The sequence below is a fragment of the Neovison vison genome, chromosome 6 (genome assembly GCF_020171115.1).
Source record: "Neovison vison isolate M4711 chromosome 6, ASM_NN_V1, whole genome shotgun sequence".
NCBI classification, from domain to species: domain Eukaryota; kingdom Metazoa; phylum Chordata; class Mammalia; order Carnivora; family Mustelidae; genus Neogale; species Neogale vison.
In genome coordinates, this window is record NC_058096.1 from 69,720,090 (window position 1) to 69,745,713 (window position 25,624).

At 44.4% G+C, this 25,624-nt stretch overlaps 1 protein-coding gene across 2 annotated transcripts in view; it reads right to left on the reverse strand.

Moving 5' to 3' along the window:
• Positions 1-19,487: 19,487 nt before the first annotated feature.
• The window catches only part of SLC9A9 (solute carrier family 9 member A9), a 686,028-nt gene continuing 679,891 nt past the window's right edge, over positions 19,488-25,624 (reverse strand). For both annotated transcript variants that reach the window (XM_044251554.1, XM_044251552.1), the window contains 2 exons: positions 21,241-21,346; positions 19,488-19,924 (listed from right to left, as the gene is read on the reverse strand). In XM_044251554.1, coding sequence (XP_044107489.1) covers positions 19,697-19,924; positions 21,241-21,346 — 334 coding nt within the window. In that variant the 3' untranslated portion in view covers positions 19,488-19,696. The remainder of the gene's footprint in view (positions 19,925-21,240; positions 21,347-25,624) is intronic.

The window sequence follows — 25,624 nt, forward strand, 5'->3', positions numbered from 1 at the left end:
TTTATGCATCAGTTTTTATTTTCAAGTGGCCTTATAATGGTTAATAACATCTCTTCCACCTTCCTTTTTAGCATTATTTCCTGTTTCTCTGTAACAAAAGAGACATTTTGACAACACATGAATATATCTGTAGATCTGGGGTGCTCTTTTAAAGCTTGTGGGTTTTTAGGCTTTTCATCAGATGGTTGAGGCTTCTGTATCTCTAATTTGCCCTGAAGATGTTTCAGTTCTGAGTAGCTCTGATCAACTCAATTTCAAAGCATTGATCTTCAGCCTACTGAGAGAGTTTGAACAGATCCTTTGCCCAGTCTGGTGCATTTTTAGTACTTTTGTCCCTTATTTCTATGAATAGTGAATTAAAGCAATGGGGAGAGGGTAAAGTTAGTATTAGGAGGACTTGCTCCTCTCTTGACCATTAATAGCTTCTATGAAAAAGAAGTCATTAAATGAAAAACTTCCTGTTTTTTTTTTTCCCCTTCAGCTATTATAGGTCCAAAGCTGCTTTTAGACAAGGGTTGATGCTTTTTATTTCTATAGAGAGGATTTTTTAGGTGCCAAGAAGGCCATGTCCATTCCTCCAGTGGGTAAACCTGACAAGGGAGGTTAACATATTGATCCAAGGTCACATAGTAAGTTAAGTGTCAGACTCAGAAGAACAAACACCCAGGCTTGGCATGCTGTCACTGCAAAATTTTGCCAGCTGTACCCTAATGGTCTGATATTTTATACTGTAGGTGATACACTTCCTTTATCAGTCACTGTCTTCCATTGTGTCTAGATGGAGTTTTTTTTTCGCCATAAGCATGGGAGATTTGACCTCTTTTAAAGTTGACTTTAGGATCCTTTAATTCATAAGCTTGTCATCCTCAGGTACTCAAGACACAATGAATGGGACACACAGTTCCTAGGATGCCTGCAGGTGTGCTTTCTTAGGGGACAAACCAGAAATGATGTCCTAGACTGATGTCCTGAGAATCCTGGCATATTCCATGCTGGAGTTCTTGGCTGCACATTTCAAAGAAAATTCCAGAACATAGGCCCCGACCTCAGAGATTTGTATTCAGTTGGTTTGAGGTGAGGCTCGGGCATGGTTATTTTTAAAAACCTCTTTGAATGATTTCAATGTATGACCAGGGTTAAGGACCAGTATTCTTGGCTCTCCTGCCGATTCGGTGCCGAACCACTTGAACCTTAAAAGCAGGCTTTGTAGAGCTGTGGCCAAACAGGTCAGAACTTTGCTCTATTTTTAATGTAAGCCACATTTATTGTACTCTGCAGATGCTGAAGAATGCTGGCTTATCCTCAGGAGTCACAGACTAATGATCTAACTTCTCTGTAAGGAGGCCCAGACGAATGAAGCAAACTGAATCTCTCATCTTCTGAAGCAGCTGGAGAGGTAGAGCTTGAATGGAACAGGCCGGCATGGCCTTTGGAGTGAGTAAAATAGTGTCTCTTGAACCTGTCAGAAGTTCTTGAAATAAAGCAGTGGATAAAAGGGACCGGTGGCAATCATTTAGGTTTTTTTCCAGAAGGCTTTGAGATGTTCTTCATCAGAAGGGAATTTGTAACTGGGGAGGGAACTAAAAAACCTGCCAGGAATTGAGGACTGGTTGGCAGATGAGGCGGTCCGGGCTGGGAACAGATGGCTCTTTTTCTGGGTAGCCAGCTTTGGTGGAGACCCGCACAGAGATCTGATCAACAAAAACTCGTGCACGCTCAGATTCTTTTTTGTTTTAATTACCCAACCATGTAGTACCCTTTGAGACACAAGTCTCCTTAAGCAAATGGGGTTCATAAACCAGCTCTCTGCCCTCCTCCTTGTCCATGACAGCTTGTCCAGAACAGAGCAGCAGTGAGGCTGGGCAGCTGTTTGTCTGGCTTTAACCTCAATTCTTGGTTCATATTCTGAAAATGTAAAATCTTCAAAACTGTTTTAAAGAAAATGAATCGAAGCCATTCTTGAGACTGTTTTGAAAGGCTGGGATATGGTGATCACCTGATGAGAAGCCCACAGAGCGACTCTAAGAGGATGAGTTGCTTAGACATTACACACCTTTCCTCCCATTTTTAGGGCCTGCTCCATTGCCCTGGAGACCTCCTTGTTGTCCACATAACCCAGAACCCCCTCTCTTGGATCCCCTGGAAGATTTTGCTTCTCTACCATCCGCTTCTGCTTCTTTTAATCTTAGCACTGTTTTTTTTTTTTTCTTTGACAAACTATTCAGCACCATGGAATTCAGGTGGGAGCTGTTACTGACCTTCTCCCCCAACATCTATACATCTTAGCCCAAGGTGGACATATCCCCTGGGCCTGGCCAATTCGCATATTATGGGGTTGGTCACCTTGCTCAAGTTGATTTTTATGAATTCTGGCCCAGGGATTTTGTGGGAACTATTGATAAAGAAGTTCTTTCTGTCTGTTGCTGTGCCAAGTTGGTGACCAGGGGTCACCAAGAGGAGGGTAGCTTCTTGAGAAATGGAAACAAAACAGAAGGAAGTAATGTCAAGAGATGAAGCATGACATACTTCCTGACAATGTCTTTTGAATATCTGGATCCAATCATAGTTACCAGATATGCCCACTGGACTTTTCTGTTATTTTGGTCATCAGATACTCCCTCCCACGTGGCTTTCCTCTAGCTGGTTAAAGTTGTGTCTCTGTCACTCATGGGATCCTTTCATAAGAGGTTCCTAATGAATACTTTCCTAGTGTACAATCCAGTAAATCCAATGTACACTAGTGTACAATCCAATTAAAACTAGTCTGTCCTGTCTCCCCGGGGACAGGCTCTTGGGGTGCATGGTGAGCTCACCCAAGAAATGGGTCTGTGCTCATGAGCCATTGGGAGAGGGGTCTTGGCTGGGGGTGGGGGTTGTCTCAGGCAAAGGGTTTATATTCTGATAACAGTTTCCTGGAGCCAACCCTTCTTCTTCCTCCTACTCTTCTTCTTCTTCTTTTTAAAGATTTTATTTATTTGACAGAGAGAGCAAGAGCGAGAGAGAGCCAGCATGCATAAGCAGGTGGAGGGGCAGACGGAGAGGGAGAAGTAGGCTCTCTGCTGAGGGGGGAACCAGATGTGGGGCTAGATCCCAGGACCCTGGGGTCATGACCTGAATCGAAGGCAGATGCTTAAGGGGCTGAGCCACCCAGGCATCCCCAACACTTCTTTTTTGATTAACCCAACATGATGACTGTGAGGAGTACAGAGAAGGAGGGATTAGGAATGAATCATTACTGAGTAACTTCTTTGTGCTGGGCACTGAGTCTGAGGCTTCACAGGTCACCTCAATCCTTACATAGATCTTAGGTATATAAATATTGCTGGTTTACAGATCAGAAAATACGAACAACAGTAATAACAGCTACTGTTTATTGAATGGTATGTTCTAATGTGGACTCTAATTCTACTTTATCCATTATAATCATAATAACCTGCAAGGTAGAGATTACAATCTATATTTTATGGACGATGAAACAAATTTCAGAATGGTTAAGTTCACCAGCACACAGCTAAAATAGAGGATAGCTCTGCATTTAGACAGACCCAATTTGAAAGCAGCTTGAGGGGTGCCTGGGGGGTTAGTGGGTTAAGTGTCTGCCTGTAGCTCAGGTCATGATCCCAGTGTTGGGGGTCTCTGCTCAGCAGGGAACCTGCTTCTCCCTCTCTGTCTGCTGCTCCCCCTGCTTGTGCCTGCTTGTGCTCTCTCTCTCTGTGTCAAATAAATAAATAAAATCTTAAAAAAAAATGAAAGCAGCTTGATATGAAACAGATCTACATTAATAGGTTGGCGATGGGTCTGGTCAGGTAGATACATTGGGCTAAGGAGGGCCTTTCAGCGTGCCTTATATTGAAAGGGGATGAACAGTTCAGTGGGAATAAATCATGTAATGTGCTGCCCGCCTCCGGCCCTGGCCTAGGGACCATCAGCTTTAGTAGGGATGTCAGGTCAGATTACTTGTTTAACAAGATCTAAAGGAGTTCTCTACCCAGAACTTTAGAAAGACAAGAAGGAATAACTAAGGACACTTTGTAGAGCACAGCTCTCATCCAGCCTATATATTATAAAATAAACCCACACATATCATAAACATACTGGATGCTCCTTATATTTGAGCATCTGGTGTTAATGAGTAGTTGGTAAAGCATAGAGCTGGCTGGGATTATGGGGTGCTTGCCAGGGCCTATTAGTATTCTCTCCTTATGGTGTGTGAGCCCTGGGCGTTCTGTTGATCTGTGCTAATGTCCTGTGGTGATTTGTGTCCCACATCGATCCACGCCAGCCCGCTTGAGCCGAGGACTCTTCTTTCTGAATCAGAGTCAATATCCAAGTTACAAAGTGTTCTCTTAGAATGCAACCACTTGGGGTTCAGTCTTAAAGGTTTATCAATTGCATTTCAGTCATGCCATGTAGTCCTGTTCCAGTTGTCAAATTAATTAAACAAAGAGGCCATTAGACTGAGGTGGCTCTAATGTCACCGCTGCTTATGTAGCAAATCAAAATCTAAGCCTGTGAAGGCCTCAAGGTTGTAAAATGGAAAAACTAAACACAACCAATCACAAAGAGTCAGGTGACTTTCCGCTGCAGCCAATCAAACACCTTCTTGCTTCCGTACCTTCTCCTGACAAGCCCTTCCCTTAGCACCTGTCAGCAGAACTCTCTGAAGCACTTCTGGGGTTGTGGGGCCCCATTACGATCCATCTTTGTTCAAATAATATTAAAGTTTTTAGTATGCCTCCGTTTATCCGTTAGCAGCACCCGTGGCTGTGGGCTTGTGGTAGGCTGGAAACGACTCCCACAGATGTCCGTGTCCTCGTCCCTGAAGCCTGGGAATCTGTCGCCCCACATGGTGAAAGGTGCTTTGCAGATGTGATTAAGCTCAGGATTTTCAAATCGGGAGATTATCCGGATTATCCAGGCGGACCCCATGTAATTACAAGTTCCTCATAAGAAGGAGGCGCAGGGTCAGGGGAAGGAAATGCGGCAGTGGGAGCGAGAGGTTGGAGCAAGACAAGGAAGCGGTGTGAGCCCCGCGCACGGCCTCACCTCCAGAGGCGGAAGAAGGCAAACAGCCTCTCTCCCCCAGCCCCAGCAGGAACCTATTCTACGGACCCCCTGACAGCAGGCTGGTGGGCCTGATTTGAATTTCTGACCTCTAGCACTTTAAGATAATAAGTTTGTGGTAATTTGTTATAGCAGCATCTGCTCCAGACCAAAGCTTAGACATTGGAGGGATGTTTTCCTGCAGCAAATGCTTTCTGCAAATACCCGCCACACAGCATTACAGCATTTTAGAGTCGTGCTTGCGACGGTGTACCCGTGACTTCCCCTGCTCGGTCAAGATGGGGTTTTGCGGCTTCCTCCAGCTTCAGGAAGGAAGAGGATAACTTCCGATTTGTGTGCGTCTTCAAAAACGTCCCCCTCCCTGGCAAGGCCTTTACGCTCCACCCGCTTCCTGTGTCACACTAGCAGTTGGTCCCCCCGCCACAGCAGTGGTCAGTGAAGCTGGGCTTTACTTTATAGTAGAGCTCTGGTCAGTTGATAAAAACAAAGTTAACCATTTAACACACACTTAGAAGTTGCAATTTGGAGATTGCCGCAGAAGGCCCGCTTGTGCTCGGTTAGTGAGGGCCTTGAGGACCGTGACTTCATCACAGTACTTGGCCTCAGCGGGATGGGAGAATGACTCGACTTGGGATAGGACTTGGGTTTTATTGGCACCAGTTAAACTCAGGAAAAACTGGTGATTAAGCTTGCTTTTGTCCATCCATACCGGGCATAATTAATGCCGGTGACTGGTATTTATACTTGCCAGTTTGGGAGCCATTTTGTAGGGAACAATTGTGATCAGAAGTTTGCTTAGCAACTATTAGGTTAGCACAAAGGGAAGTGTTAATATATAGAAGTTTAGAGGATATTTAATTCAGGACAGCTGTTTTCAAAAGAAGGCATTAAAAAAATGTTTGGGGAAGTCTAATGAGGGAGAGTATCAAGGGAGAACTGGGTACCTCGGGGTAGGGTTCCTCCTCTTTGCCTCTGGTGGCCCCTGAAGGTCCTGGGAGAGCCACTGTGGCTCCAGCGGGGGTGGGCTGGGTGGGCAGCCCGGTGCCCTGGCAGAATTCACCTTGTAGATGTCAGCCTTGGCGTCTCTCCCATCCAGACTGATGGGGCCGGATACACCCTCCATGAAAGGGCCTCTGAGCTTCCCCTCTGGGTGCTCCAGGCCAGCCAGACCCCTTTGCGTTCCAGTCTGTCCTTCGACTGGGGACAATACAATTGATTAGGATTTATTTTTCTAAATTACAATTATAGTTCAGTTTTGTTTCTTTGAAATAACACCCTGGTTCTCTTGATTGGAGTTTTGAATGTTCCCAATCTCTTCAGTCACACATTTACAATCTTTTGGCTTATTTCTACAGATGGCTAAATTCATGCATTATGTATGGTTTTACTGGTGGTGCCTCAGAGGGCAAATTTATTCTTGAATATTTGCTAAGTACTATGGCCACTCCCATGACTTATCCACGTGTGTGGTGATGATCCCACCATGAGTGGAGCTGCCTCCTCTTCTTATTGGAAGCCCACCCAGTAGCTTGGCAAGGGTGCCTGTGTGGGGGACAGAGAACACATCTTCTTTCCCCAAAAATTTCTGAATGGGGAGGGGATCATAACTATTGCCATTGGATTAGAATGATCAAAAGTGTATAAACTCAGCTTCAAAACTTGAGAACCTCAAGTCATGGTTCTCTTTGTTCTACCATAATGCAAAACCCCCATGTTTTTCACCATCTAGAACAGAAAAATCACTTGAACACTCAGGTACGACTTTCCTGATAATGACTTGTCAGTCCCGAATCTCTGTCTTCAGTGAGGCTGTGCTCACTCAGCTGTGCTTGGTTCAGGACCCACATTTTTTACTCTCTTCCAATCAGTTGCTATTTCAGTTGTGTTTGGTTATGACTTTTTTGTTGTAATTGTGCTTAAGTAACATCGATGTGAAAACAAGAGTTTTCTGCCCACCCCTGGTATCCTACAGAGGCTGTGCGGATATTATAGTTTCTGGTCTCCCTCTCTGCTCCTGCTTCTCTCTCATCACCACTAGGTCTGCCCCCAGCTGGCTCAGAATTTCTGTGCAAATTTGAAGAGGAAGAATGACGACCCAGCACTTCCCAATCACATGCTCTCTGCCCCCAACACCCCAACACTTCCATCACGTGCCAGCCATAAGTTTCAAACAGTTGTCTTGTCTCCCCGGGGCATCGATATTTGTTCAGAGACCCTCAGGCTCCACTGTTTCCACAGCGGGCTTTCTCATGTTACGGCAGCTGTCTTCATCACTTGAACTTGACCCACGAATGCTGCTCTCCAGGGGATCCCACACAGTGTGGGAGACACATCACTGGGCTAATTACACACAATGGAGAAAAGTTCACTTCTCAGAGCAGGAACCCTTTTGAGGTTAAAGCCGCAGTAGAGCTTATGAGATGCTGATGCCTGGAGAGAAAAAGCTTATAATTCCCCCGATGGTTCCAGGCCACCCAAGAAAGGCAAGTCTAATGGGTGTTGGAGGGAGGAGCTGTCCCTGGAACAAGGGTGATGCCTGGAGGTCATCTTAATTGAGCTGCTAAATGGAGTTGTGGGTATTTTTTTCCTTTCCAGTGTGGATGGAACACCGTTTTTATGGCTGTACTTGTTTCGTCTTTCTTATAACTGGCTTGCTCATCGGCACAGCTGGGTGTTGTGGACCGAAAATTATTAGGAGCAATATTTTCCCCTTCAAATGGCAAGCCTCCTCTACGTCTTCCTAGGTTACCTGTCAAAAGTACTTAGTAAAACCTGACTGGCGGTAGGTGGGTACCTGACTCGGATTTGCTTGCAGCTTCTTGGCATGTGCTTCTCAAAACATTAGCATTTGAGGACACTGGCAGCCATCTGATATATCCATGGACCACTATTTCCATAGAAAAAAAGATGCAAGATAAATTATTAAAAAGTCAAATGAAAACTGTGTTCGGAATGAAAAACAACCATTTTTCTCCCAGTGAGAGACCTGATAGAGTTTGCTATCCTTCACTAATGAATCCGTGTTTGTAAACAGACCCTATACTTTATCTGTCCAGCAGTGGAGGGTCTGAGCCACGGATGGATTTCCCTATCTAATCTATTGCTTTTTAGTTTGTATTTCTCCTAAATTTGGAAATCTGAATTTGAAATATGTCTTCAGTAATGGAGGGACGTGAGGGGTGGGTCTATCAAATAGTTCTAGGTAAACCCCAAATTATGGAGTGTTTTCTTGTTATTGTCTTGGTGCCCATCAGCTCTTCTTTCTTTCTTTCTTTCTTTTTTTTTTTAAGATTTCATGTATTCATTTGAGAGAGTGAGAGAGAGATGAGTGAGGAGAAGGTCAGAGGGAGAAGCTTACTCCCTACAGAGCTGGGAGCCTGATGCGGGACTCGATCCCAAGACTCCGGGATCACGACCTGGGCCGAAGGCAGTGGGGCAACCAACTGAGCCACCGAGGTGTCCCATCAGTCCCTCTTTTTTTTTTTTTTTTAAAGATTTTATTTATTTATTTGACAGACAGAGATAACAAGTAGGCAGAGAGACAGGCAGAGAGAGAGAGAGAGAGAGGAGAAAGCAGGCTCCCTGCTGAGCAGAGAGCCCGATGCGGGACTCGATTCCAGGACCCTGAGATCATGACCTGAGCCGAAGGCAGAGGCTTAACCCACTGAGCCACCCAGGTGCCCCGTGGTATTTTTAATGTTAAATCAAGGTCATGGCTTAAAATGCCATCTATATGCCGATGGTTCTTACAAAAAGAAAATTGCAGGTTTAACCTGTTGGTCTCTGAGAAGAATGGGAGGTGCAGAAGGCTAGCCCCTCAGTGGGACTGAAACTGCCCTCGTGGTACCCTGCTTGGATTCGTAGACCCCAAGCACCTCACAGACGCACGAGTGGAATAAATGCTTACCCCCTGTGGTGCTGAAATTTTTGTAGTTGTTCGTTATGCAGCAATAGCTGCCAAAAATACCTTCTTTCTAGCATTACCTCCCTAGAATCTATTTTCGACACAGAAGGTGGAACGATCCTTTTAGAAGCTAGATTTTGTCAGTTCTTTTCCAGATAAGACTAGAACTTTCTTCCCACAGATATCTCCATGGTTTGCTCCCTCACCTTTGTCAAGTCTTTGCTCAAATGCCACCTTCTCACAGAGGCCTACTCTGATCATCCTGTTTGAAGTTCCAACCTCCACACTACTCCTCACCGTATATTCCCAACCCCCCCTTACCCGGCTCTCTTTTCCTCTCCCGTAGTGTATCACTTTGTAATATATATACATTCATTGTTAAAATCTGCTTTCTTCTGCTAGAATGTGAGCTTTATGAGGGTAGAAAATATTTGTTATTTTTCATTCATGTATCCTAAATACCTGGAATAGTGCTTGATATATTGTAGGTACTCATTAAATATTTGTTGAATAAAGGTCAAGAGTACATTCGTGACCACTGAGGTTCTCTCCAAATAAAGCAATGTGTGGATGGACACTTTTTTTTTTCTTTCTTTTTTTTTTTTTTTTTTTTTGCCCAGCAAAGCCTTGGCTACCTAACAGTATTTTATCAGTATGATCCTAACACACCCTCCTTTCTAGTCTACCTGATGGGACATAAAACAATCATTGTCAAAATGGAAAGTCTTTTCTGTAGCAAGTTGTTTCAGGAACAAAGAAAATGAAAAGTTATAGGACATTTTTTATTTCACTTATTTATCTAACATAAGCCAAGAACTGATTTATACTCTGTTCATTGGTGGTATTGTCCAACTGAAAGGGGAAGGGGCAAACATACTTGGTCACAAAGACTTTTCACCTCGAAAATTTTGTGCCAAAGTTTACTCTTGTTTTTCCTGTAAGCATATTTAATGAAACTGGTTTAACAAACCTTTTCACAAAAGTATGACCTGACCCATTTGGCTGTTAAGCACACAGCTTTGAATGATGTGTCTGTGACTTATGACTCTTCTTCAGCTTTGGGCCAGATCAGTCCATTTTGTACCGGAATATATTATTTTGTACTTGTTCTAGACAAATTCAAGGGTTTCACTAGAGAAAAGAAGACCTCTTTGAGCTCTGAAGATGAAGGTAAGACTTTATACCCACCTCCGACAAGTTTTTACCAGACAATGTCCTGTGGCTTGGGGGTGGGGTTTGGGGGGTGAGGTGATCATTGCTGAGTTTCAGATTCTCTTGCTTTTGTCATCCTCGTGGACTTACGTGCCTGACCAGCCGCGGGAGCCACAGTCCACGTTTTCACTCGAGTCTTGTTTGTTACCTATGTGTACCTATACCATTTTGAATCATAGTATTTCCATTACTATGTCTGTCTCTACTTTAACACGCCAGTGAACTACTTTTGAATCGCTGATCCATTTTTATGAATTGTGATGACATGATACTAACAATCAAAAATGTGTATTTCACTAATGTAAAGATTGATGCCCAAAGAAGGAGAAAATATGTTAATCAAAATGAGCTGTGTCCTGTTAACTGCAGAGTGGCGAACTACAAGGGTTGCTGGACCAAAGTGACCAATGCTATCCTTGTAAGTCATGGACAGACTTTAAAAGTAGAGGGATTTTTGTGAAAATCACAGTTCATATCACATTTAAAATAAATGGCCTGGCTGAGGACCAAATGGTTCTGTCACTTTATTTCGAAAACCACCAACCTGCCTGCAAGACCCCTTGACAGAGAGTTAAAGACACCTGTTAACCAGATGCCAAGCCTGAGAAACACCGCTCTGACCTCAGCTGCTCAAAGAGCAGCAGGTCAGCGTCACCTGACAGCTGTCTGGAAACTCAGAACTTTGGGTCCTGCCCCTGACCTTCGGAATCAGAATCTGTGTTTTAATAAGGCCCTCACGGCATTCCAATGCACATTAAAGTCCGAGAAGCTAATCTAGACCTCTTTTTCTAAGATGGGTACCAGGAGGGGGTACTTACTCTCTTAATAAAGCATGAGTTGCTGGCTTTCAAGATGTCAATCCACACCAACTCAATTAGCAACTGTAGGGGAGTAGAAAAGTCCTCTCCCCAGTGTGCCCTTTGGCCATGGGGATCAGTTGAGCTGAAGACATTGGGCTCAGTAGACTCAGAAGAGCTTTTTACCTCCTCCTTAACTGCCTAGAAGAATTTACACAGCCTCCTCCCCCAGAGCTATCTCCAGAGATCACTTTTTACATCACAATGACTTACCTGCATAACAAAGAAAAGTTTACCAACATTTGCTCTTCCCATCTTTCTGTGAATCATCTTCCTCCCCTTTGAAGCCCCAGATGGATACCCCCTTCTCCGGAGCTTCGAATGGCCTGTCAGCCTCAATTACCTGACTGCTGGGGAGTCTCATATTTTAATGGGGCTCCTATATGTACAGAATTTGTTTTTCTCGTTAATCTGTCTCACGTCAATTTAATTATTAGATCAACCCTAAGAACCTAGAAGGGAAAAATGGAAATGTTTTCCTCCTCTAGGCAATCCCTGACTGAGCCCCAAATCCTCTCTTCTTTTCTGGTGGGCACAGCCTGCGGGGGGAGAATGGGGGGCAGGGCTAGCTCTTGGTCAGGGTTTCGCCAGGAAAAGGATGCACTTGGACACCCATAACCAAGGTTGACATAGCCAAGGTTGGGCCCGATTCTGATGCAGTCCTCATCTTTGGATCCAGTTTGATGAAAAGGAGCAATTTAAAGTGATTTGGCAGATGATGGTGCATGGTCACAGGGGCTCGAAGGGAGCAGTTATTTTTTCCTCTTTTGTTTGGGCAGCAGCTGTGGCTCCCTAGAAATGATATCCCAAATGTGTTGTATGCCAGGGATTTAGAACTTGATGATTCGCAGGTTTTGTGAGTCGGACAGTGGTCTCAGCGAGGCCCGTAGTTATGGCTGGAGGGTTGAGAATTTGCTTCCTCAGCACCGCTCTGCTCGTTTTGGCCAACGTGCTCCTCACTGCTCCAGCAAATGTGATACTACTGGACAGGCGTCAGCCCCCGGCCGTCACAGCTTGCTCCTGTTCATTCTTCTTCCTTAGATGGTCCTCCCCACATTTCCAGCTTTTGCCGCCCATCCCAACCACCACTTCCTCTAGGAAGACTTCTATGACTTTCTGCACCCAGATCATGTCTCTCCTTCCTAGAAAGTCCTTATAATCTAGTGGTTCCCAACCTTGGCTGCATCTGAGAATCATCTGGGAAGTTCTAAGAGATCTCTTTGTTCAAGCCAGAGCCCAGATCAATGAAGTCAGAATCACTGGGGCTGAGACCCAGGCTTCAGTAGACCATGAGCTCTCCAGGTGAGTCCAGGGCTAAGACAGGTGGAGAAGCAGTACCATAATCCTTTTCCTTCCCAGATTTGTCTTCAGCCTAAGTCTGTTATGGGTGGCATGAGAGACCACTGATATCCCTTTATCCCTGTGCCCAGATTGTAAGCTCCTGGAAATCAGGGGCAGAGTTTGCTTACCTCTCTATCCCTGGATAGCATCTAGCATGTAACTCAGGGGACTTGCACAGGGGTTCCCCTACCAGTCACTCACCCCACTGTATGACCACCTTGGGTGACTGCCGACCCTACTCAGAGGGGGTGGGATGACTGTGGCTTTTGTTGTTACCATCCCTTCTGGTTCTGGATTCAGGGATTAGAGGTAGGGGAAGTCCGATATATATGAGCTGACATATACCAAAAGCTCTGGTATTCTAGGACTGTTATCCATTAAGCAAAGATTTGTGTTCTGCTAGAAAAAAGTGTGCTTAAATGTGTAGAAGACTATAGACTTCTTTTTGTCTGTTTAGGAACTGTTTGTTTGAATTATCTTTGCTGCACAACAAATTACTGCACAATCTAGTGGCTTTAAACCACAGCAAACATTAACTCACATAGTTCCTGTGGATCAGGAATCTGCGAGGGGCTTCATTGGGGGGTTCTGGCTTAGGTTTTCTCATGAAGTTGCTGACAAATTGTCAACCAGAATGGTGGTCATAGCAAGGCTGGAAGGAAGTGAGGGATTCACCTCCAAGGTCGCTCATTGACGTGAATGACGAGCTGGTGCTGATTGTTGGCAAGAGGCCTCAGTTCTTTGCCATGGGACTGCTTGAGTGTTTCCATAACATGGCGACTCATTTCCCCTTAGACTGTTCCAAGACTGGAAGGCACAAGGGGAAACATCTTTTATAATTATGTACTGTTATCTCCACAATATCATATTGGCTACACAGGTCAACATGGGAGGGGGCAACAAAAAGGACTTGGCTGTTCTTTATGGAAGGAACTGTCATTGAAATGATTATTCTTGATCCTCTACAGTCTGGGTACATGATATAGGCTGGCCAACTCGACAACTTTGTCCCTTGGGTGACTACTATCCATGTAAATGTGGACACATGATGGACACAAAGTAGGCCAACCATTTTCATTCCTAAGATTTTGCTAGAGCAATCAAGAGAAAAATGTCTTCTTGGTTTGGGGATTATTGGCTGTAGGAATCATGGGAGTCCAGAGCTGCTGGTGGATATCCTTGCAACTGTTGGATGGGTCTGGAGATAACAAGGCAAAAACAGAGAAGAGCAGTGTGTGTTGGGGGAGAGTCATTGAGGGAGGGAGAGAGAGAAAGAGAGGAAGTATTGATGTGGGAGAGTGAGGCTCTTGTCTCACAGAGTCAAAGAATAAATCTTACAGATGAAGGAGAGTGAGTAAAGCCATAGAAGTTTATTAAGCAAGGATACAGAAAAAGCTCTTAGGAGAGGGGACCCAACAGGGTTGCCACAGAGGGCTTTTAGGCATGGTCTTTTATAGAAAGCTAACCAGGGAACTCAAATCTTTTTAACATCTCTATAGATAGTGCCATAGAATAAGGACTAGTGATAATTACACCTCCAATGGCTTACTTCCTTTTTAGTGTCTGGTAATTCTTGGTTGGTCACAAGTAGTTGTTGTAACAAGACCCCACCTCTGACACCCAGGACAGGATGGTCTGGTTTGTTCCCTTATCTCTAGTTTCCTTTCATCTCCCATGTTTTGGATTTTGTGAGCCCGATCCCATGGCCTCCTACTTACCTCCCTACCTAGTCCTGCCTGTCCCTTACTCGGTATCTTCATGGCCTGGTTTGTGCCCTTATAATCAGCTGTATCAAAGCTAACTTTGACTCCTGGAATTCTAAGTTAGAAAGTGAAGACTTCTTTCTTCAGCTGTGTTGACCTAGATTTTTACCACTTGGTACCAAATCAGTCCTGATGACCCAGGGCTTGGAAGCCTGTGGCCTCCCAGCTCCCTCTGGCTCACACTGCTCTGTGTGTGGTCATTCTCTGGTCTCTGGTCTCTTTCTTGTAAACCCCTAGGAAGCTGAGTGTATCTGTGAAGTTTCCTATCCCCAGCGCTGGGGCATCAAGGGTTCCTGGTGCATATTGACAGACTTGTGCTAATTCTGCCTGCTGTCTGGTATAGGGGAAATAATCCTGATCTTTGCAGCTATGCAGCTCTGGGTTCAAAACTCTCCTCTGCTGTTAATCAACTGTGTGATCTTAGGCTAAGGACTCAACATCTCTGTCTCCCAGCTCCATGCACAGAAAGCAGGACTTGAAATTTGAAGTTCCTGGGGCTGCCGTGAGGCTGAAATGCGATACCACAGCTGGAAAAGTGAGGTGCCTATCAAGGGGTCATTTATTCCTTTTTCTTTCTAGACATAGTGCTGGGTACATTAGAGCTCTACCTAGCCAGGATTTAATTCAGGTCAGTTCTGTGAAATTAGCATATCCTGAATGCTTCCATCTGCAAGATGCTGAGTGGACAATGGAGTTTCAGGGAGGTAACTTTGCTCAACTGAGGGCTGGTGAGTTTCACCGTAGGACTGCGTTGCCTTAGGCCATGTTATGAAGTAGAGGGTATTTGAAGCTGATCTCTCCTACTGTGACCAGTTGTAGGAGTGGGGAGCCTTGGGGAGGATGCTGTCTTACACAGAAGCTGATCCATGTAGTGCAGTTCAGATGGTCCATTCCCCTCCTTTACCTACAGGCTGGCTTACTGGCGCTCCCCACCTCTCCACTCCTGGCTAAAACGAATCAGTCTGTGGGACGAGGTAAGCCAAGATGTCTCTGAATTGGTGTGCTTCCTGGACTCTGTACTCTATCATTGCTCATCTGGTCCATCTTTATTTATCCCAATAATGATGCTGACATTGGCAATTCCTAACCTCGATTATCAGCAGTATTATTACATTATTATCAGCAGTTTGTCCAACTGAATGAATGACAGACTGATGGACAATATCTGGGAGATGTATGGAACCTTCCATAGGTAAGCTTCTCACTCCTTGCAACCTTGGCTACGCTAGCCAAACAGCTGCTCGGCTAGGAATAACACCTGAGAAGTTTCTTTGCTAATCTCACAAGTACTTCAAGATTTTACTTCGGGCCATCCTGTGAACGGCAGTTATCCTTGAACTGTGCCACAGGTGAAGCAGGGTAGGAGTAAATCAGAATATAGCATGCGGTGTGTGTTTTAGAAACAAATCCCCAAAGTGCTCCTTTCCAAAACATTCGAATTCAGCAAGTAATCTACCTGTTTCCTTAATTTTGTGTGAGCATCCTCTTACAAACTTTGTCCTTCTGTTCCAGTCTAGAGAGAGATGGGGAGGAGGAAGAGGTGAAAGAGCAGATGAGGGAAGAAAAACCTCAGCCCAGGGCAGGCTTTCAGAATGGGCAGCCTGGAACTTTCTGGTAGAAGCTGAAACTATAATTCCATGGCGGAATTTCTGCTTCTTCCCAGAAGCCTCAGTTCTGCTCTTACAGCCTTTCAACTGATTCAATCAGGCGTGCCCAGATGATGGAGCATAATCTCCTTTACTTAAAGTCAACCAATTACGATGTTAATTACACCTTCAAAATATGCATTTGTAGTAGCACCTAGGTTAGTGCTTGGCAGAATCATTGGGGGTTCTATCCTGGAAGCCTAGCTGGCAAGTGAACTTGGCCGTCACAGCGGAGGAAAGGTAGGGCAGTTGTATAAGGTCACACGCACAGTAACAGCAGAAATCAATATTTTTCTGTATCTAACCCTTGTCGCAAGGGAATGCCAGATCTCCAAGTAGGGGATTTTCCAAGGGTTGTTTCCCAGGTGCATACTCTGTCCAACTGCTGGATTTTGGTCACTATAGCTTTCCTGTATGTTTTGGTATCTTATAAGGAAACTACTGTTTTTTAGAAGTTCTGTCTTCTTCTACTAGTTATTTGACAGATGGGACAGAGTCGTATTTGTCTTTGAATTTTAAAGACCTTTTACATGGTTTGCGTCCATGTGTGTTGGGTGATGCAGAGGAGTAAACCCAGAAGGTACGGGCACTATTGGTGCTACACTTTATATTCTCAAGGTCTCAGAGATCATGGTGAAAATAACACATTTTCTAGTTTTTATTCCACTTCTTATCATAGTTCAGTACTTCAGTGAGTTATCTCATAGGACTCTTATTATTATTTAATTTGTTTTTGAATAAATAATTCATCTATAGCGTACAAAACCCCAAAGGTACAGAAGTGATAAATTAAGTCTCCCCTCAGTTCTTAAGAGGCAATTATATTACCAATTTCTTCTTTAATCTTCCAGAATGGCAGCATACCATGCACTCTGTTCTGCACCTTGCTATTTTTATTTAGCAATATATCCTGGAGATCATTCTCCATCAGGACATGTGATGCTATGTCCTGAAATGGCTGTGCTGTGTTTTATTTAAACAGGAAGGCAATTAAAGGTGTTTTAGTAAATACTCTTTATATGTATACTAGTCTCAAATATCTAGAATAAAAGTTCTGCACATGAAATTAGTGGGTCAGAGGGCATTTGAATTTTCAGCTCTGATTTATATTATCAAATTGCTCTCCAAGAACATTTTATGAGAATGATTATGAGGTTCTCCAAGAACATTTTAGAAGCTTCATGAATGAAGACCTTAATGGCACTTGGCCACTGAGGCTTCTGACTTGCTCAGACATGTACTGACTACCAGGGGAACACTACAGAGGGGCTAGCTGAGTGTCTGACAGTGAGTGGAATGTGTGTGTGTGTGTGTGTGTGTGTGTATGTGATGTACACATGGTAAGAAGCTCAAAGAAAAACCATCAGTCAATTAATTAATTAGGCTCCTCTTTAAAGCTCTAATAATGAGGGCAAGCATTAGTGACTTGAATAAAGCTTTGCCTTTATTATTCATTAGAAACTGGCAGTAAATAATAGGTTTGAATTTCACAGTCCTCATGCTGCTAATCAAAGCACAAAATCTTAAGATAATAAATTATTACCCCTCATAACAGGAGCATAAAGGGAATTTGGTTTTATGAATTGCTAACTGGGACACTAGCTAGCCTCTCTCTGGGTCTTGGGCTGATTCAGAGGGAAGGAGGCTGGTGATTGCTTCTTGAAACTAGAGCACACAGATTGAAGAGGGCACAATTTCCTCAGACTCACAATGTTTTACCTACCTGGAGTCAGGGGGATAAGTGGCCTGACCCAGATTAAACAGCCCCTCAGTACTCTTCTTGGTAATGGTTCATGATGTTCAGCTGGAAAGTTTTTTCTAGGGGGCTTTCCAGTGGGCAGGAAGTTGTGCCCTGTCCTCTTAGTGAGTTGTTGCTGGCTTCAGATTGGGTACCTTCTGCTCCCCACCCTTCTCATTTCCATCTCATAGGTCGTATTTCTCTCCCTTCTCTCCACTCCTGCCCTCACTAATGTTTGTCTGTTCTGAGAGGACCTTCTCCTTCCCTGGTGTGTCTTTCTACACAACACAACACACACAACACACACACACACACACACACACACACACACACAGCCCTCAAGTTCTCATCTCTTCCTTTAACATAAGGGCAGAAACAAGATGAATCCCTATCCTTTGACTTTCCTTTTTCTTCTCCAGAACTCCCTCCCTCTGTTTTTGAAGCTCTTCCTGATTTCTGGTCACCTGCAAGTGTGAAAGGAGGAGGCTGTCCTACTCTGTTTGACTTAGCTCTCCCATTTCTGGCTGCCATTTTCCCCAGGCCCAGTGGTACTCTCTTTCGTTCATTCAGTGTCTTGGTGTGCTAGCCCCCCCGGCTCTTCCCGGGCCACAGGACACTTGCAGCTCCCTTATCTTATCTCTCAGTGCCCACTTTATCTGGCATTTCAAGTATAAAGGCTTCGAACTGCCAATTGGCGTGGGCAGAGAAAATGTCTTTAAATAAAGCATTGGCCAACACAATCATACTTTATAACAAAAGTTTATTAGGATTAAGTCATGTTAGAAAACGTCATGCTTTGCCAGTTGCCATATTCACCTGGAATGACCATATTATACTTAACTGAGTATAAAACAAGTTGTGCCCTGTACTATTTGGAAAGTAAGAAAATCGATGTACATAGCAGTGTGCCTGACACCACCATGGTTAATAGCCTAACAACAGGTTAGCAAAGCGTATGTTACCTCTGAGGTCTGGGCCTGAGGAAGACATCATTCCCTACCTCCTTCAGAAGTAGACCCATCATAGCCTAGGCACCGAACACTGGAGCCTGCTCTTTTGGTCCCTAATATTAACATCTGTATTTCAAGAGAAGCTAGGCTTGAGGTATCTTTATGGCTTACAAGGCACAGGTCATGCAGCTGAATTAAAAGCTATTGTGTTGGTCTGTCTGTCATGGGTCATGAGCCACCTTTGGGAAGAGGAGTCCTGATGCTGCGTGCTTGACTCCTCAGTGGTCTACACGTCATGAGCTCTGCTCGTCTAGCTTCTGCTTCTGCTCCTCAGCAGTGAGAGCTGGAACTGGAGGACAGGGCGGGACTCCTGCCCTGGCTCCTGTCATGTGGTGACCAGCCTCTACTGCAGAATCTCATTACTCAGCATGCACAGGGGAGCTGCCACAGGGCCAAGAAATGATTCAGATGCAAGCAGGGACAGGAAGGCTCATTCTTCAGACAAATTATAATGTGGGAAAAGGAAACAGCTTTCTCTGGAAGGGGTCCTATCAAGGTGGAGAGCAGTTGTAACCAACCCCTTCCCTCAGTAGGAGAAGCGGCTTGAAAAGAACGTCAAGGAGAACAGTGGGTCACCACCCAGCATGGGTTCTGCAGGGCCAACAACAGTGGTATCGATCCCTTGCGTGGGCTTTGCAAATAGCCTTGAAGTCATTAAGAGCAAGTGGGAGTCTAGGTCTTTGTAATACAAAAATTTCATTTACTAAACAGCATTTCCTTCAGCTTAGGAGCCCACATGTTTATGCTCAGAAACTTTTTCCTGATTTCTAAACTCTCCCTAACGAAGGGAATAAAATCCCGAATTCAGAGTGAAGGGCCTGGAGAGCTACAGACAGAAAAGAAACACCTGTGGCCCCAGCACCTCTGTTCCATCCTGGCAGCAGCTAGACTCCCGACTTCCTCCCTTTCCCACCCTTCCCACCCCCGCCACCACCCAATTCACTAACAAAAATGGCTGCTGTCAAAAACTTAAATTCAGTTGCATAATATAGACAGATAATAATAAATTCTGACTTCTTCAGGCACCGGAGGATATTTGTGACAAAGTTTGGATTCTCTTACTGCATGGCCCCAATCTCTTGGCCACGTGGTTTCCCCAGCTTGGCTCACAGTCCTCTGTGAGCCCCGCATGACTTGGGATTACATCTGCACCAGCCACCGTTACTTCAGCTGGGACGGACCCGGGGTCTGCTCAAGCTTGAGTTCATAGCCTCCTAGGCCAAGGTCCCCCTCGTAAATGTTGTCCTTGCTCGGAGTCTGCGGGGAAGCTTTCTGGTCTACCCTCAGGCCCGCGGGAGGGCTGCAGGGCGAGGTGGCTTGCTCCTGGAAACTCATGGCCAGTTCATCCTGATTCACAATGCATTCCACATCTTCCTCTTTGAGCTGTTCCTGGAATTTGGGAAGAGAAGTCACTTCATGATGAGGAAAACAAGAACTGTCCTCTAGCATAAGAATGGAGGGTGCTTGTTTCCCTTCTTAATGGCCCTGCCTTGCCATGGCTGAGGTTCTGCGGCTGCAGGCATAGCCTTTCTGTGGCTGGGGGTGTGGGGGAGCGCTTCCCATGGAAGACCTGGCCCAGGGACATAGCCACGTGAGGCCTCCAGGCCTGATGTGAAAGCTGGTAGAGAGCACGTGCTCACTGGGTGCCTCCTTGGGTTAAGGGAGATAAAATAAAATTTGGTGGATTTCTTGAACTGGTACCTAGCCAGGTTGAGAGGAGGTAGGATTTAGAGGAGGCACCTTAGGGCACGGAATGATTCTCAGCATTGGTTTTGTAACACTCATGCCCATCACTAAATTCTCAAAACAGTTCCTGTTGTATTTTATTTGAGAAGTGTGTCCTCACGGCATGTTTCCTGGGATGAGTGTCACAAAGCTGAACATGGTTGGAAGTCATGATAGCAGATAATGGCAGAAACGAACTAGATCTGGCCAACATACCTCTCCTCAGACAGAGCTCTCCTTGAAGGAAAGAATTAAGATCTCTAGTCTTCTTTCACTGGCTTTGGGAAGACCATAAAAAATTACTCACAGAAGGAACCCTGGGTAGGTGACCGAGGTCAGTGGTTTTCACCATTAGGCTGTACCAGAATCACTTGGAAGTTTCACTGAAACACAGATGCTGGGCCCCAAGTTCAGAGTTCTGAGGGGAGCGTGGGGGATGGGGAGCTGATACTTCATATTTCTAGCAAGTTCCCAAGTGATGCCGAGGCTGCTGGTCCAGAAACACACTTTGGAGAACCACCGCCTTAGGCTATTGTGTCCAGAGCACATCTGAGATGCATTTTTCTCTGTTTATGCAAGGGGGTGGGCAGCTGGACAACCTCCAAGGGTGCCCCAAACTCCAAGACTTTGCTCCTCTCCAATTCCTGACCCTGGTTTGTTGCTAATGATTCTAATCCACTCCCTTGAGCTATAAAGCACAGGCTTAATACTTAAAACCTCAAACCACAGCAGTTTGTGGGGACATATTACTTCTTTTACATTTTCTCAATTGATTTTATGGTTAAAAATATTGGTAACAATAAAAAACTGCATTTTTAAAAGAATGAGCCCACATCAGCAGCATCTGAAAAGAAAAGAAAAATACCTTTTGGTGCCGTGAATTTTAAAATGCTTCCTCCTCAGGCTGGGGACTAATAGCCCTGAGGTTCTTGGGCTCATCAGTAGGCACCAAGCCTGTCCCGCTCAGCGGAGATACTCACCCCGTAGGCCTGAGGACTGGTGAGCAACCTGGAAATCGGACCACACCATTCAGGTAACGTTGTGGTCAGCGGAGGACCCGCGTGGGTTAAAATTGGTTTCAGATACCTGCAAGGCCTGTTAAGGAATACTTGCCAAAAGGAAGTTAGAATTTCGCTTCCCACACAGCACAAAGCTTCGCATGCAGCGAAAGAGACAGTTCTGTTCACCTTTAAATCCCCGACTCCCTCATTCAGGAGGCAATTTGGCCTGCCCAAATTGCTGTTTATAATCTTTGCTCCACACACTTTTCCAGCCCTCCCGGTAGCTTTTAATCAAAAAGAAATGAGTACTGGGCCAGCCGACATCAGAGAGAGGGGTAAATGTTCCTCTTCTCCTTCCCTCCCTCCCTGAATGTCTCATCTGTTTGAGAATGCATTTCTTAAGAATTATCTTAAACAATAGCAGAAAGGATTGTGTTTTCTTAAAACTGCACACATAGCTTAAACCACCAGTAATTTTCACAAAGAAGCAAGTGGTATTTCATAAAATGTTCAGTCATTTTAGAACTGGGTAGTGAACATAGATTGTTTTCCAAAATGGTTTATTTTCACTATTCAGCGCGGTCGCTTTATACTTCATACATCAACGTGTCTGTATACAAAGTACATAAATCAGCCGGTGCCAGGTTCATTCTATTGTCTAGCACCTTTCTTATCTCTCCATCCCCAAGTGCTCTAACAACTTAAGAGAAAACCCTGTTAATTTAAAGCCGTTATGCTTCCCTCCCATCTAGCAATAGTGAAACCCCTAGAGGCTGCCTTGGGTTGTCTTGTTATTTCTTTCTTTCTTTCTTTCTTTCTTTCTTTTTTTTTTCCTCAAAAGAAAGTAGTGGAATTATTTCACCATTCCATCAGACACAACTTTTAAGCCTTATATTATTTCCTGGGCTGGAGACTATTTCACCTCATCAACTTTCTGAAAAGCTATAATAAATAGGGAAAGGGAAAAATGGAAAGCAGTTAACATTGGTCGGCTTGTGAAGATCCGAGGTCACCCCCGGGTGCTGAGGACGCAGGAGATCTTGGAGATGGCTCTACTGGAGTACACATGGAGAGCTGGACACGGCACCGTGGTTCCTGGGATGCCCCGAGCATGGGAGGGCAGAGGGAAGGTGCAGGCCCCGAGAGCCAGGAATCTCGTTGCCTCTGGCCTCAAATCCTTCACCACCGAAGTGGTAATAAAGCAGGGAATGCTCCTGAACATAGCCCAGTTATGATGCAATTGAGAGACTGAAAAGATGCCCAAGACAGTCTATAACTCCAGATGCAAATGGAAAACTTGACAATTCCTTCAGATGGGTGGCTGTCGTGCCCAGCAAAGGACCAGGGAAGATACTAAAGTTGAGAGCCTGGCCTTCCCTGTAACATCTTTGGAGCATATATATCTATGACTCCGGAAGCCTGTGATGGTCTTCCATTAATTTTCATTACAAACTGTTATTCCCTTCATTTTACAGATGGAGGAATTGAGGCCTAGAGATAGAATGATTTTAAATAATCCAAAGGCTCCTGTTGCTATTTGAACCCACCACCAACATCGCTAGCAAAAGATAAATGATCAGGGCAGAATCATGCATGCGACCAGCTGGTTCTCTGGAGAGAAAAGCTTGCAGACCTCGTCCGTTCTGGCGAGAAGCAGACCCTCTCACGCAGGGGCTCATGAGGACATGTGGTCTAATTAGGGTTTATGGTGTGTGTGGGTCAGTGGAAAAAAACTTTTCCTGGGAGGTGAGGTGGGTGACATACATGTACAACTGTAGTGTAAACCAAGGAGAATCAGCCAATTTTGTTTCAAGATGGAGACGTGACAGTAGGTAAGAGAGACATCATATTAAAAAAAAAAATGAAGAAGTTCTTCAAGGCTCTAATTGTTTCAGAGAGAGGCCTGAGCAACTTCCACTATTTGAGGTTCTCAGAATATCACCAAATTAAAATGCCAAAATGCCACAGTAATGTTACAAAGGTAAAGCGCAAATTTAGAATTGTGTAAAGAACATATTTTTCTTTTAATCCCGATGAGGTATCTCTTTGACTCTGTGTGTAATGTTATTAGAGCTAACACTTAACGATGAAATGTGTAGCTTTTTATGAATGTGGGGCCTGGACCAAATGGGGTACTGTGGGCCTCTTCTGGACAGGTTTTTGACTTGGAACGCCTCCATCTAACTGGCACCTCTGCCCCTTTACTGACAGCATGACCTGTGGCCTTGCCCCTCTGAGCTTCAAATATTGCTGTGAATGTTGATGGGAAATAACATTATTTTAAACTCTATGTGTTATTCAAATGCTATTTATTTATTTTAAAGATTTATTCTCTAGGAAATACTTCTGAGAAATTGGTGTCTCAATCGTTGTTTGGATAATAACAGGGAAATGAGACCGAGGGTAGGGATGAGGAAATGGCACACTGGGCATTTGGTGTGGCCTTGGGACTCACGGGCTAGGTCGCAGGTGGGAAATTGAAGGCGCCTACACCAAAAGTAGTATTTGGGTTAAAACTTGTTGTATGGGCAGCTAGCATGAGGTAGTAAGTGAGAGGTGGGCAGACTTTGTTGATGTAGGACTCTTCTAGGAAACTCACGGTGCCATTTTGGTGTCTCAGTAGCTGTGAGGCAAAGGCCTGAGGCATACTCCGTGTGGCATAAGTGGGATTTGCCAAGTGCCACAAAGAGCCATGGCAGATGTGGCACAGAATCTATGCCGAATTTCTTGGTTTGCCCAGTGCTTGCCATATATTATGTACTCAGTGGATGTTTTTGAATTTCTGATACAGAAAATATGAATGAGGGAAGTAGATTCTGAGTAACTTGACAAGAAAAGACAAAGGGGACAGATTATAGCCAACTAATAAGATTTTTCTGAGGATAAATGGCTAAGAAAGGTTGAGTTGAATATTGATCTCCTGGGCCTAAGTTATTAGACTGAGGGGACCATGAAAAGAGTGGGAATGGCATGAAATAAAGTGGTTAAAAAATAATCTTGTGTTTAACTCATTCATTTGTTCCTTCATATGTTCCTTCAAAATCACGTTTTGGTTTTTGTTTTATATTCCAAACTAATGAGGCATCTGCATGAGGAAATGGACAATTACATTTAGAATGGAAAGCTTTCTTGTCTCCAGACTGTGGTCTCCTTGAGAAGATCCATTCACCTGGGTATAATGTTTGGCACATTTTAGATGTTCAAGAAATAGTTGCTGAATTAATGAAGACAATAGACTCAGAGAGAGGAAAAGAATTGCTCACTGGAACCCAGCCAGATAGTTATTGGCAGAGCTGGGCCTGGGATCAAGGACGTTTCCATCACATAGGGCATCTTTCTTCTGCTACAGGGATACTGAGTAACAAACAGGTCTTATCTGATTGGACATCTGATTTGGAATTGAGGAATCAGTTATTTTCAGAGTCTTTTATTGCTGAGCAATGTCTGGAAAGTGGCCAGATCTCCAGGGTTACCTAAATTATTAAAGAGTAAGAAAAACTCTTTTGATGTACAAAAAAAACCCAACCAAACAAACAAAAAAACCCCCAAAGCCAAAACCAAAACAAAACCAACAAAAACCCCAACTGCTGATTTTGCAAAATGTGTTATTTTTTTCATCAGGTTCTAGTATATGTTTGGGGAGGGATAGTTCCCATTGGGTATTTTTGGTGCAGCTAGTTTTGCTTCTCTAATAAGCTAGAAATGTATCGAGATGAAATGTGAAGCTCTGGGGGAAAAAAAACAATGACTTTTTCTCATCCAAAGGGCATAGATTTGGGAATAGCAGTTTGGTTCAGGAGATGTAAGTAAAAGCTAGAACTCTACCCAGAGTTTAACATGCATGCAATAAGGAAGACAATTAACAGATGCCATTTTCTCCTTTGGCCTGAGTTATCAGAAGGTCCAGAGTTAAATTTAGTGCTTAACTGAACTAACGTCCAAAACTCCTGGTTATATTTGATTTCTTCCTCTCTTTTGTTTGTTAGTTTTTGTTTTAATTGTTTTAAATCATGTTTTACCCATTGTAAGTTGCCAAAACTGATGAGTACACAGCTTGCTCACATCTATGCTTCCTACGACATAGACTGGAGAGATGCAAAAACCCCAAGCAAAGATCTAGCTCCACAAATGAATGTCTGCCCCTTCAAGGGGACTAAGCCCCATTGCCCCTACCATGGGCTGAACTGTTTGGATTCTTCCCCAATTCATATGTTGAAGCCCTAACCTCCAATGCAATTGTATTTTGGTGGTGGGGGAGACTTGGGAGGTAATTAGGGTTAGAAGAGGTCATAGAGGGGGTCCCATGATGGGATTACTGCCCTTATAGGAAGAGATACCAGAGTTTGTTTGCTCTCTCTCCACA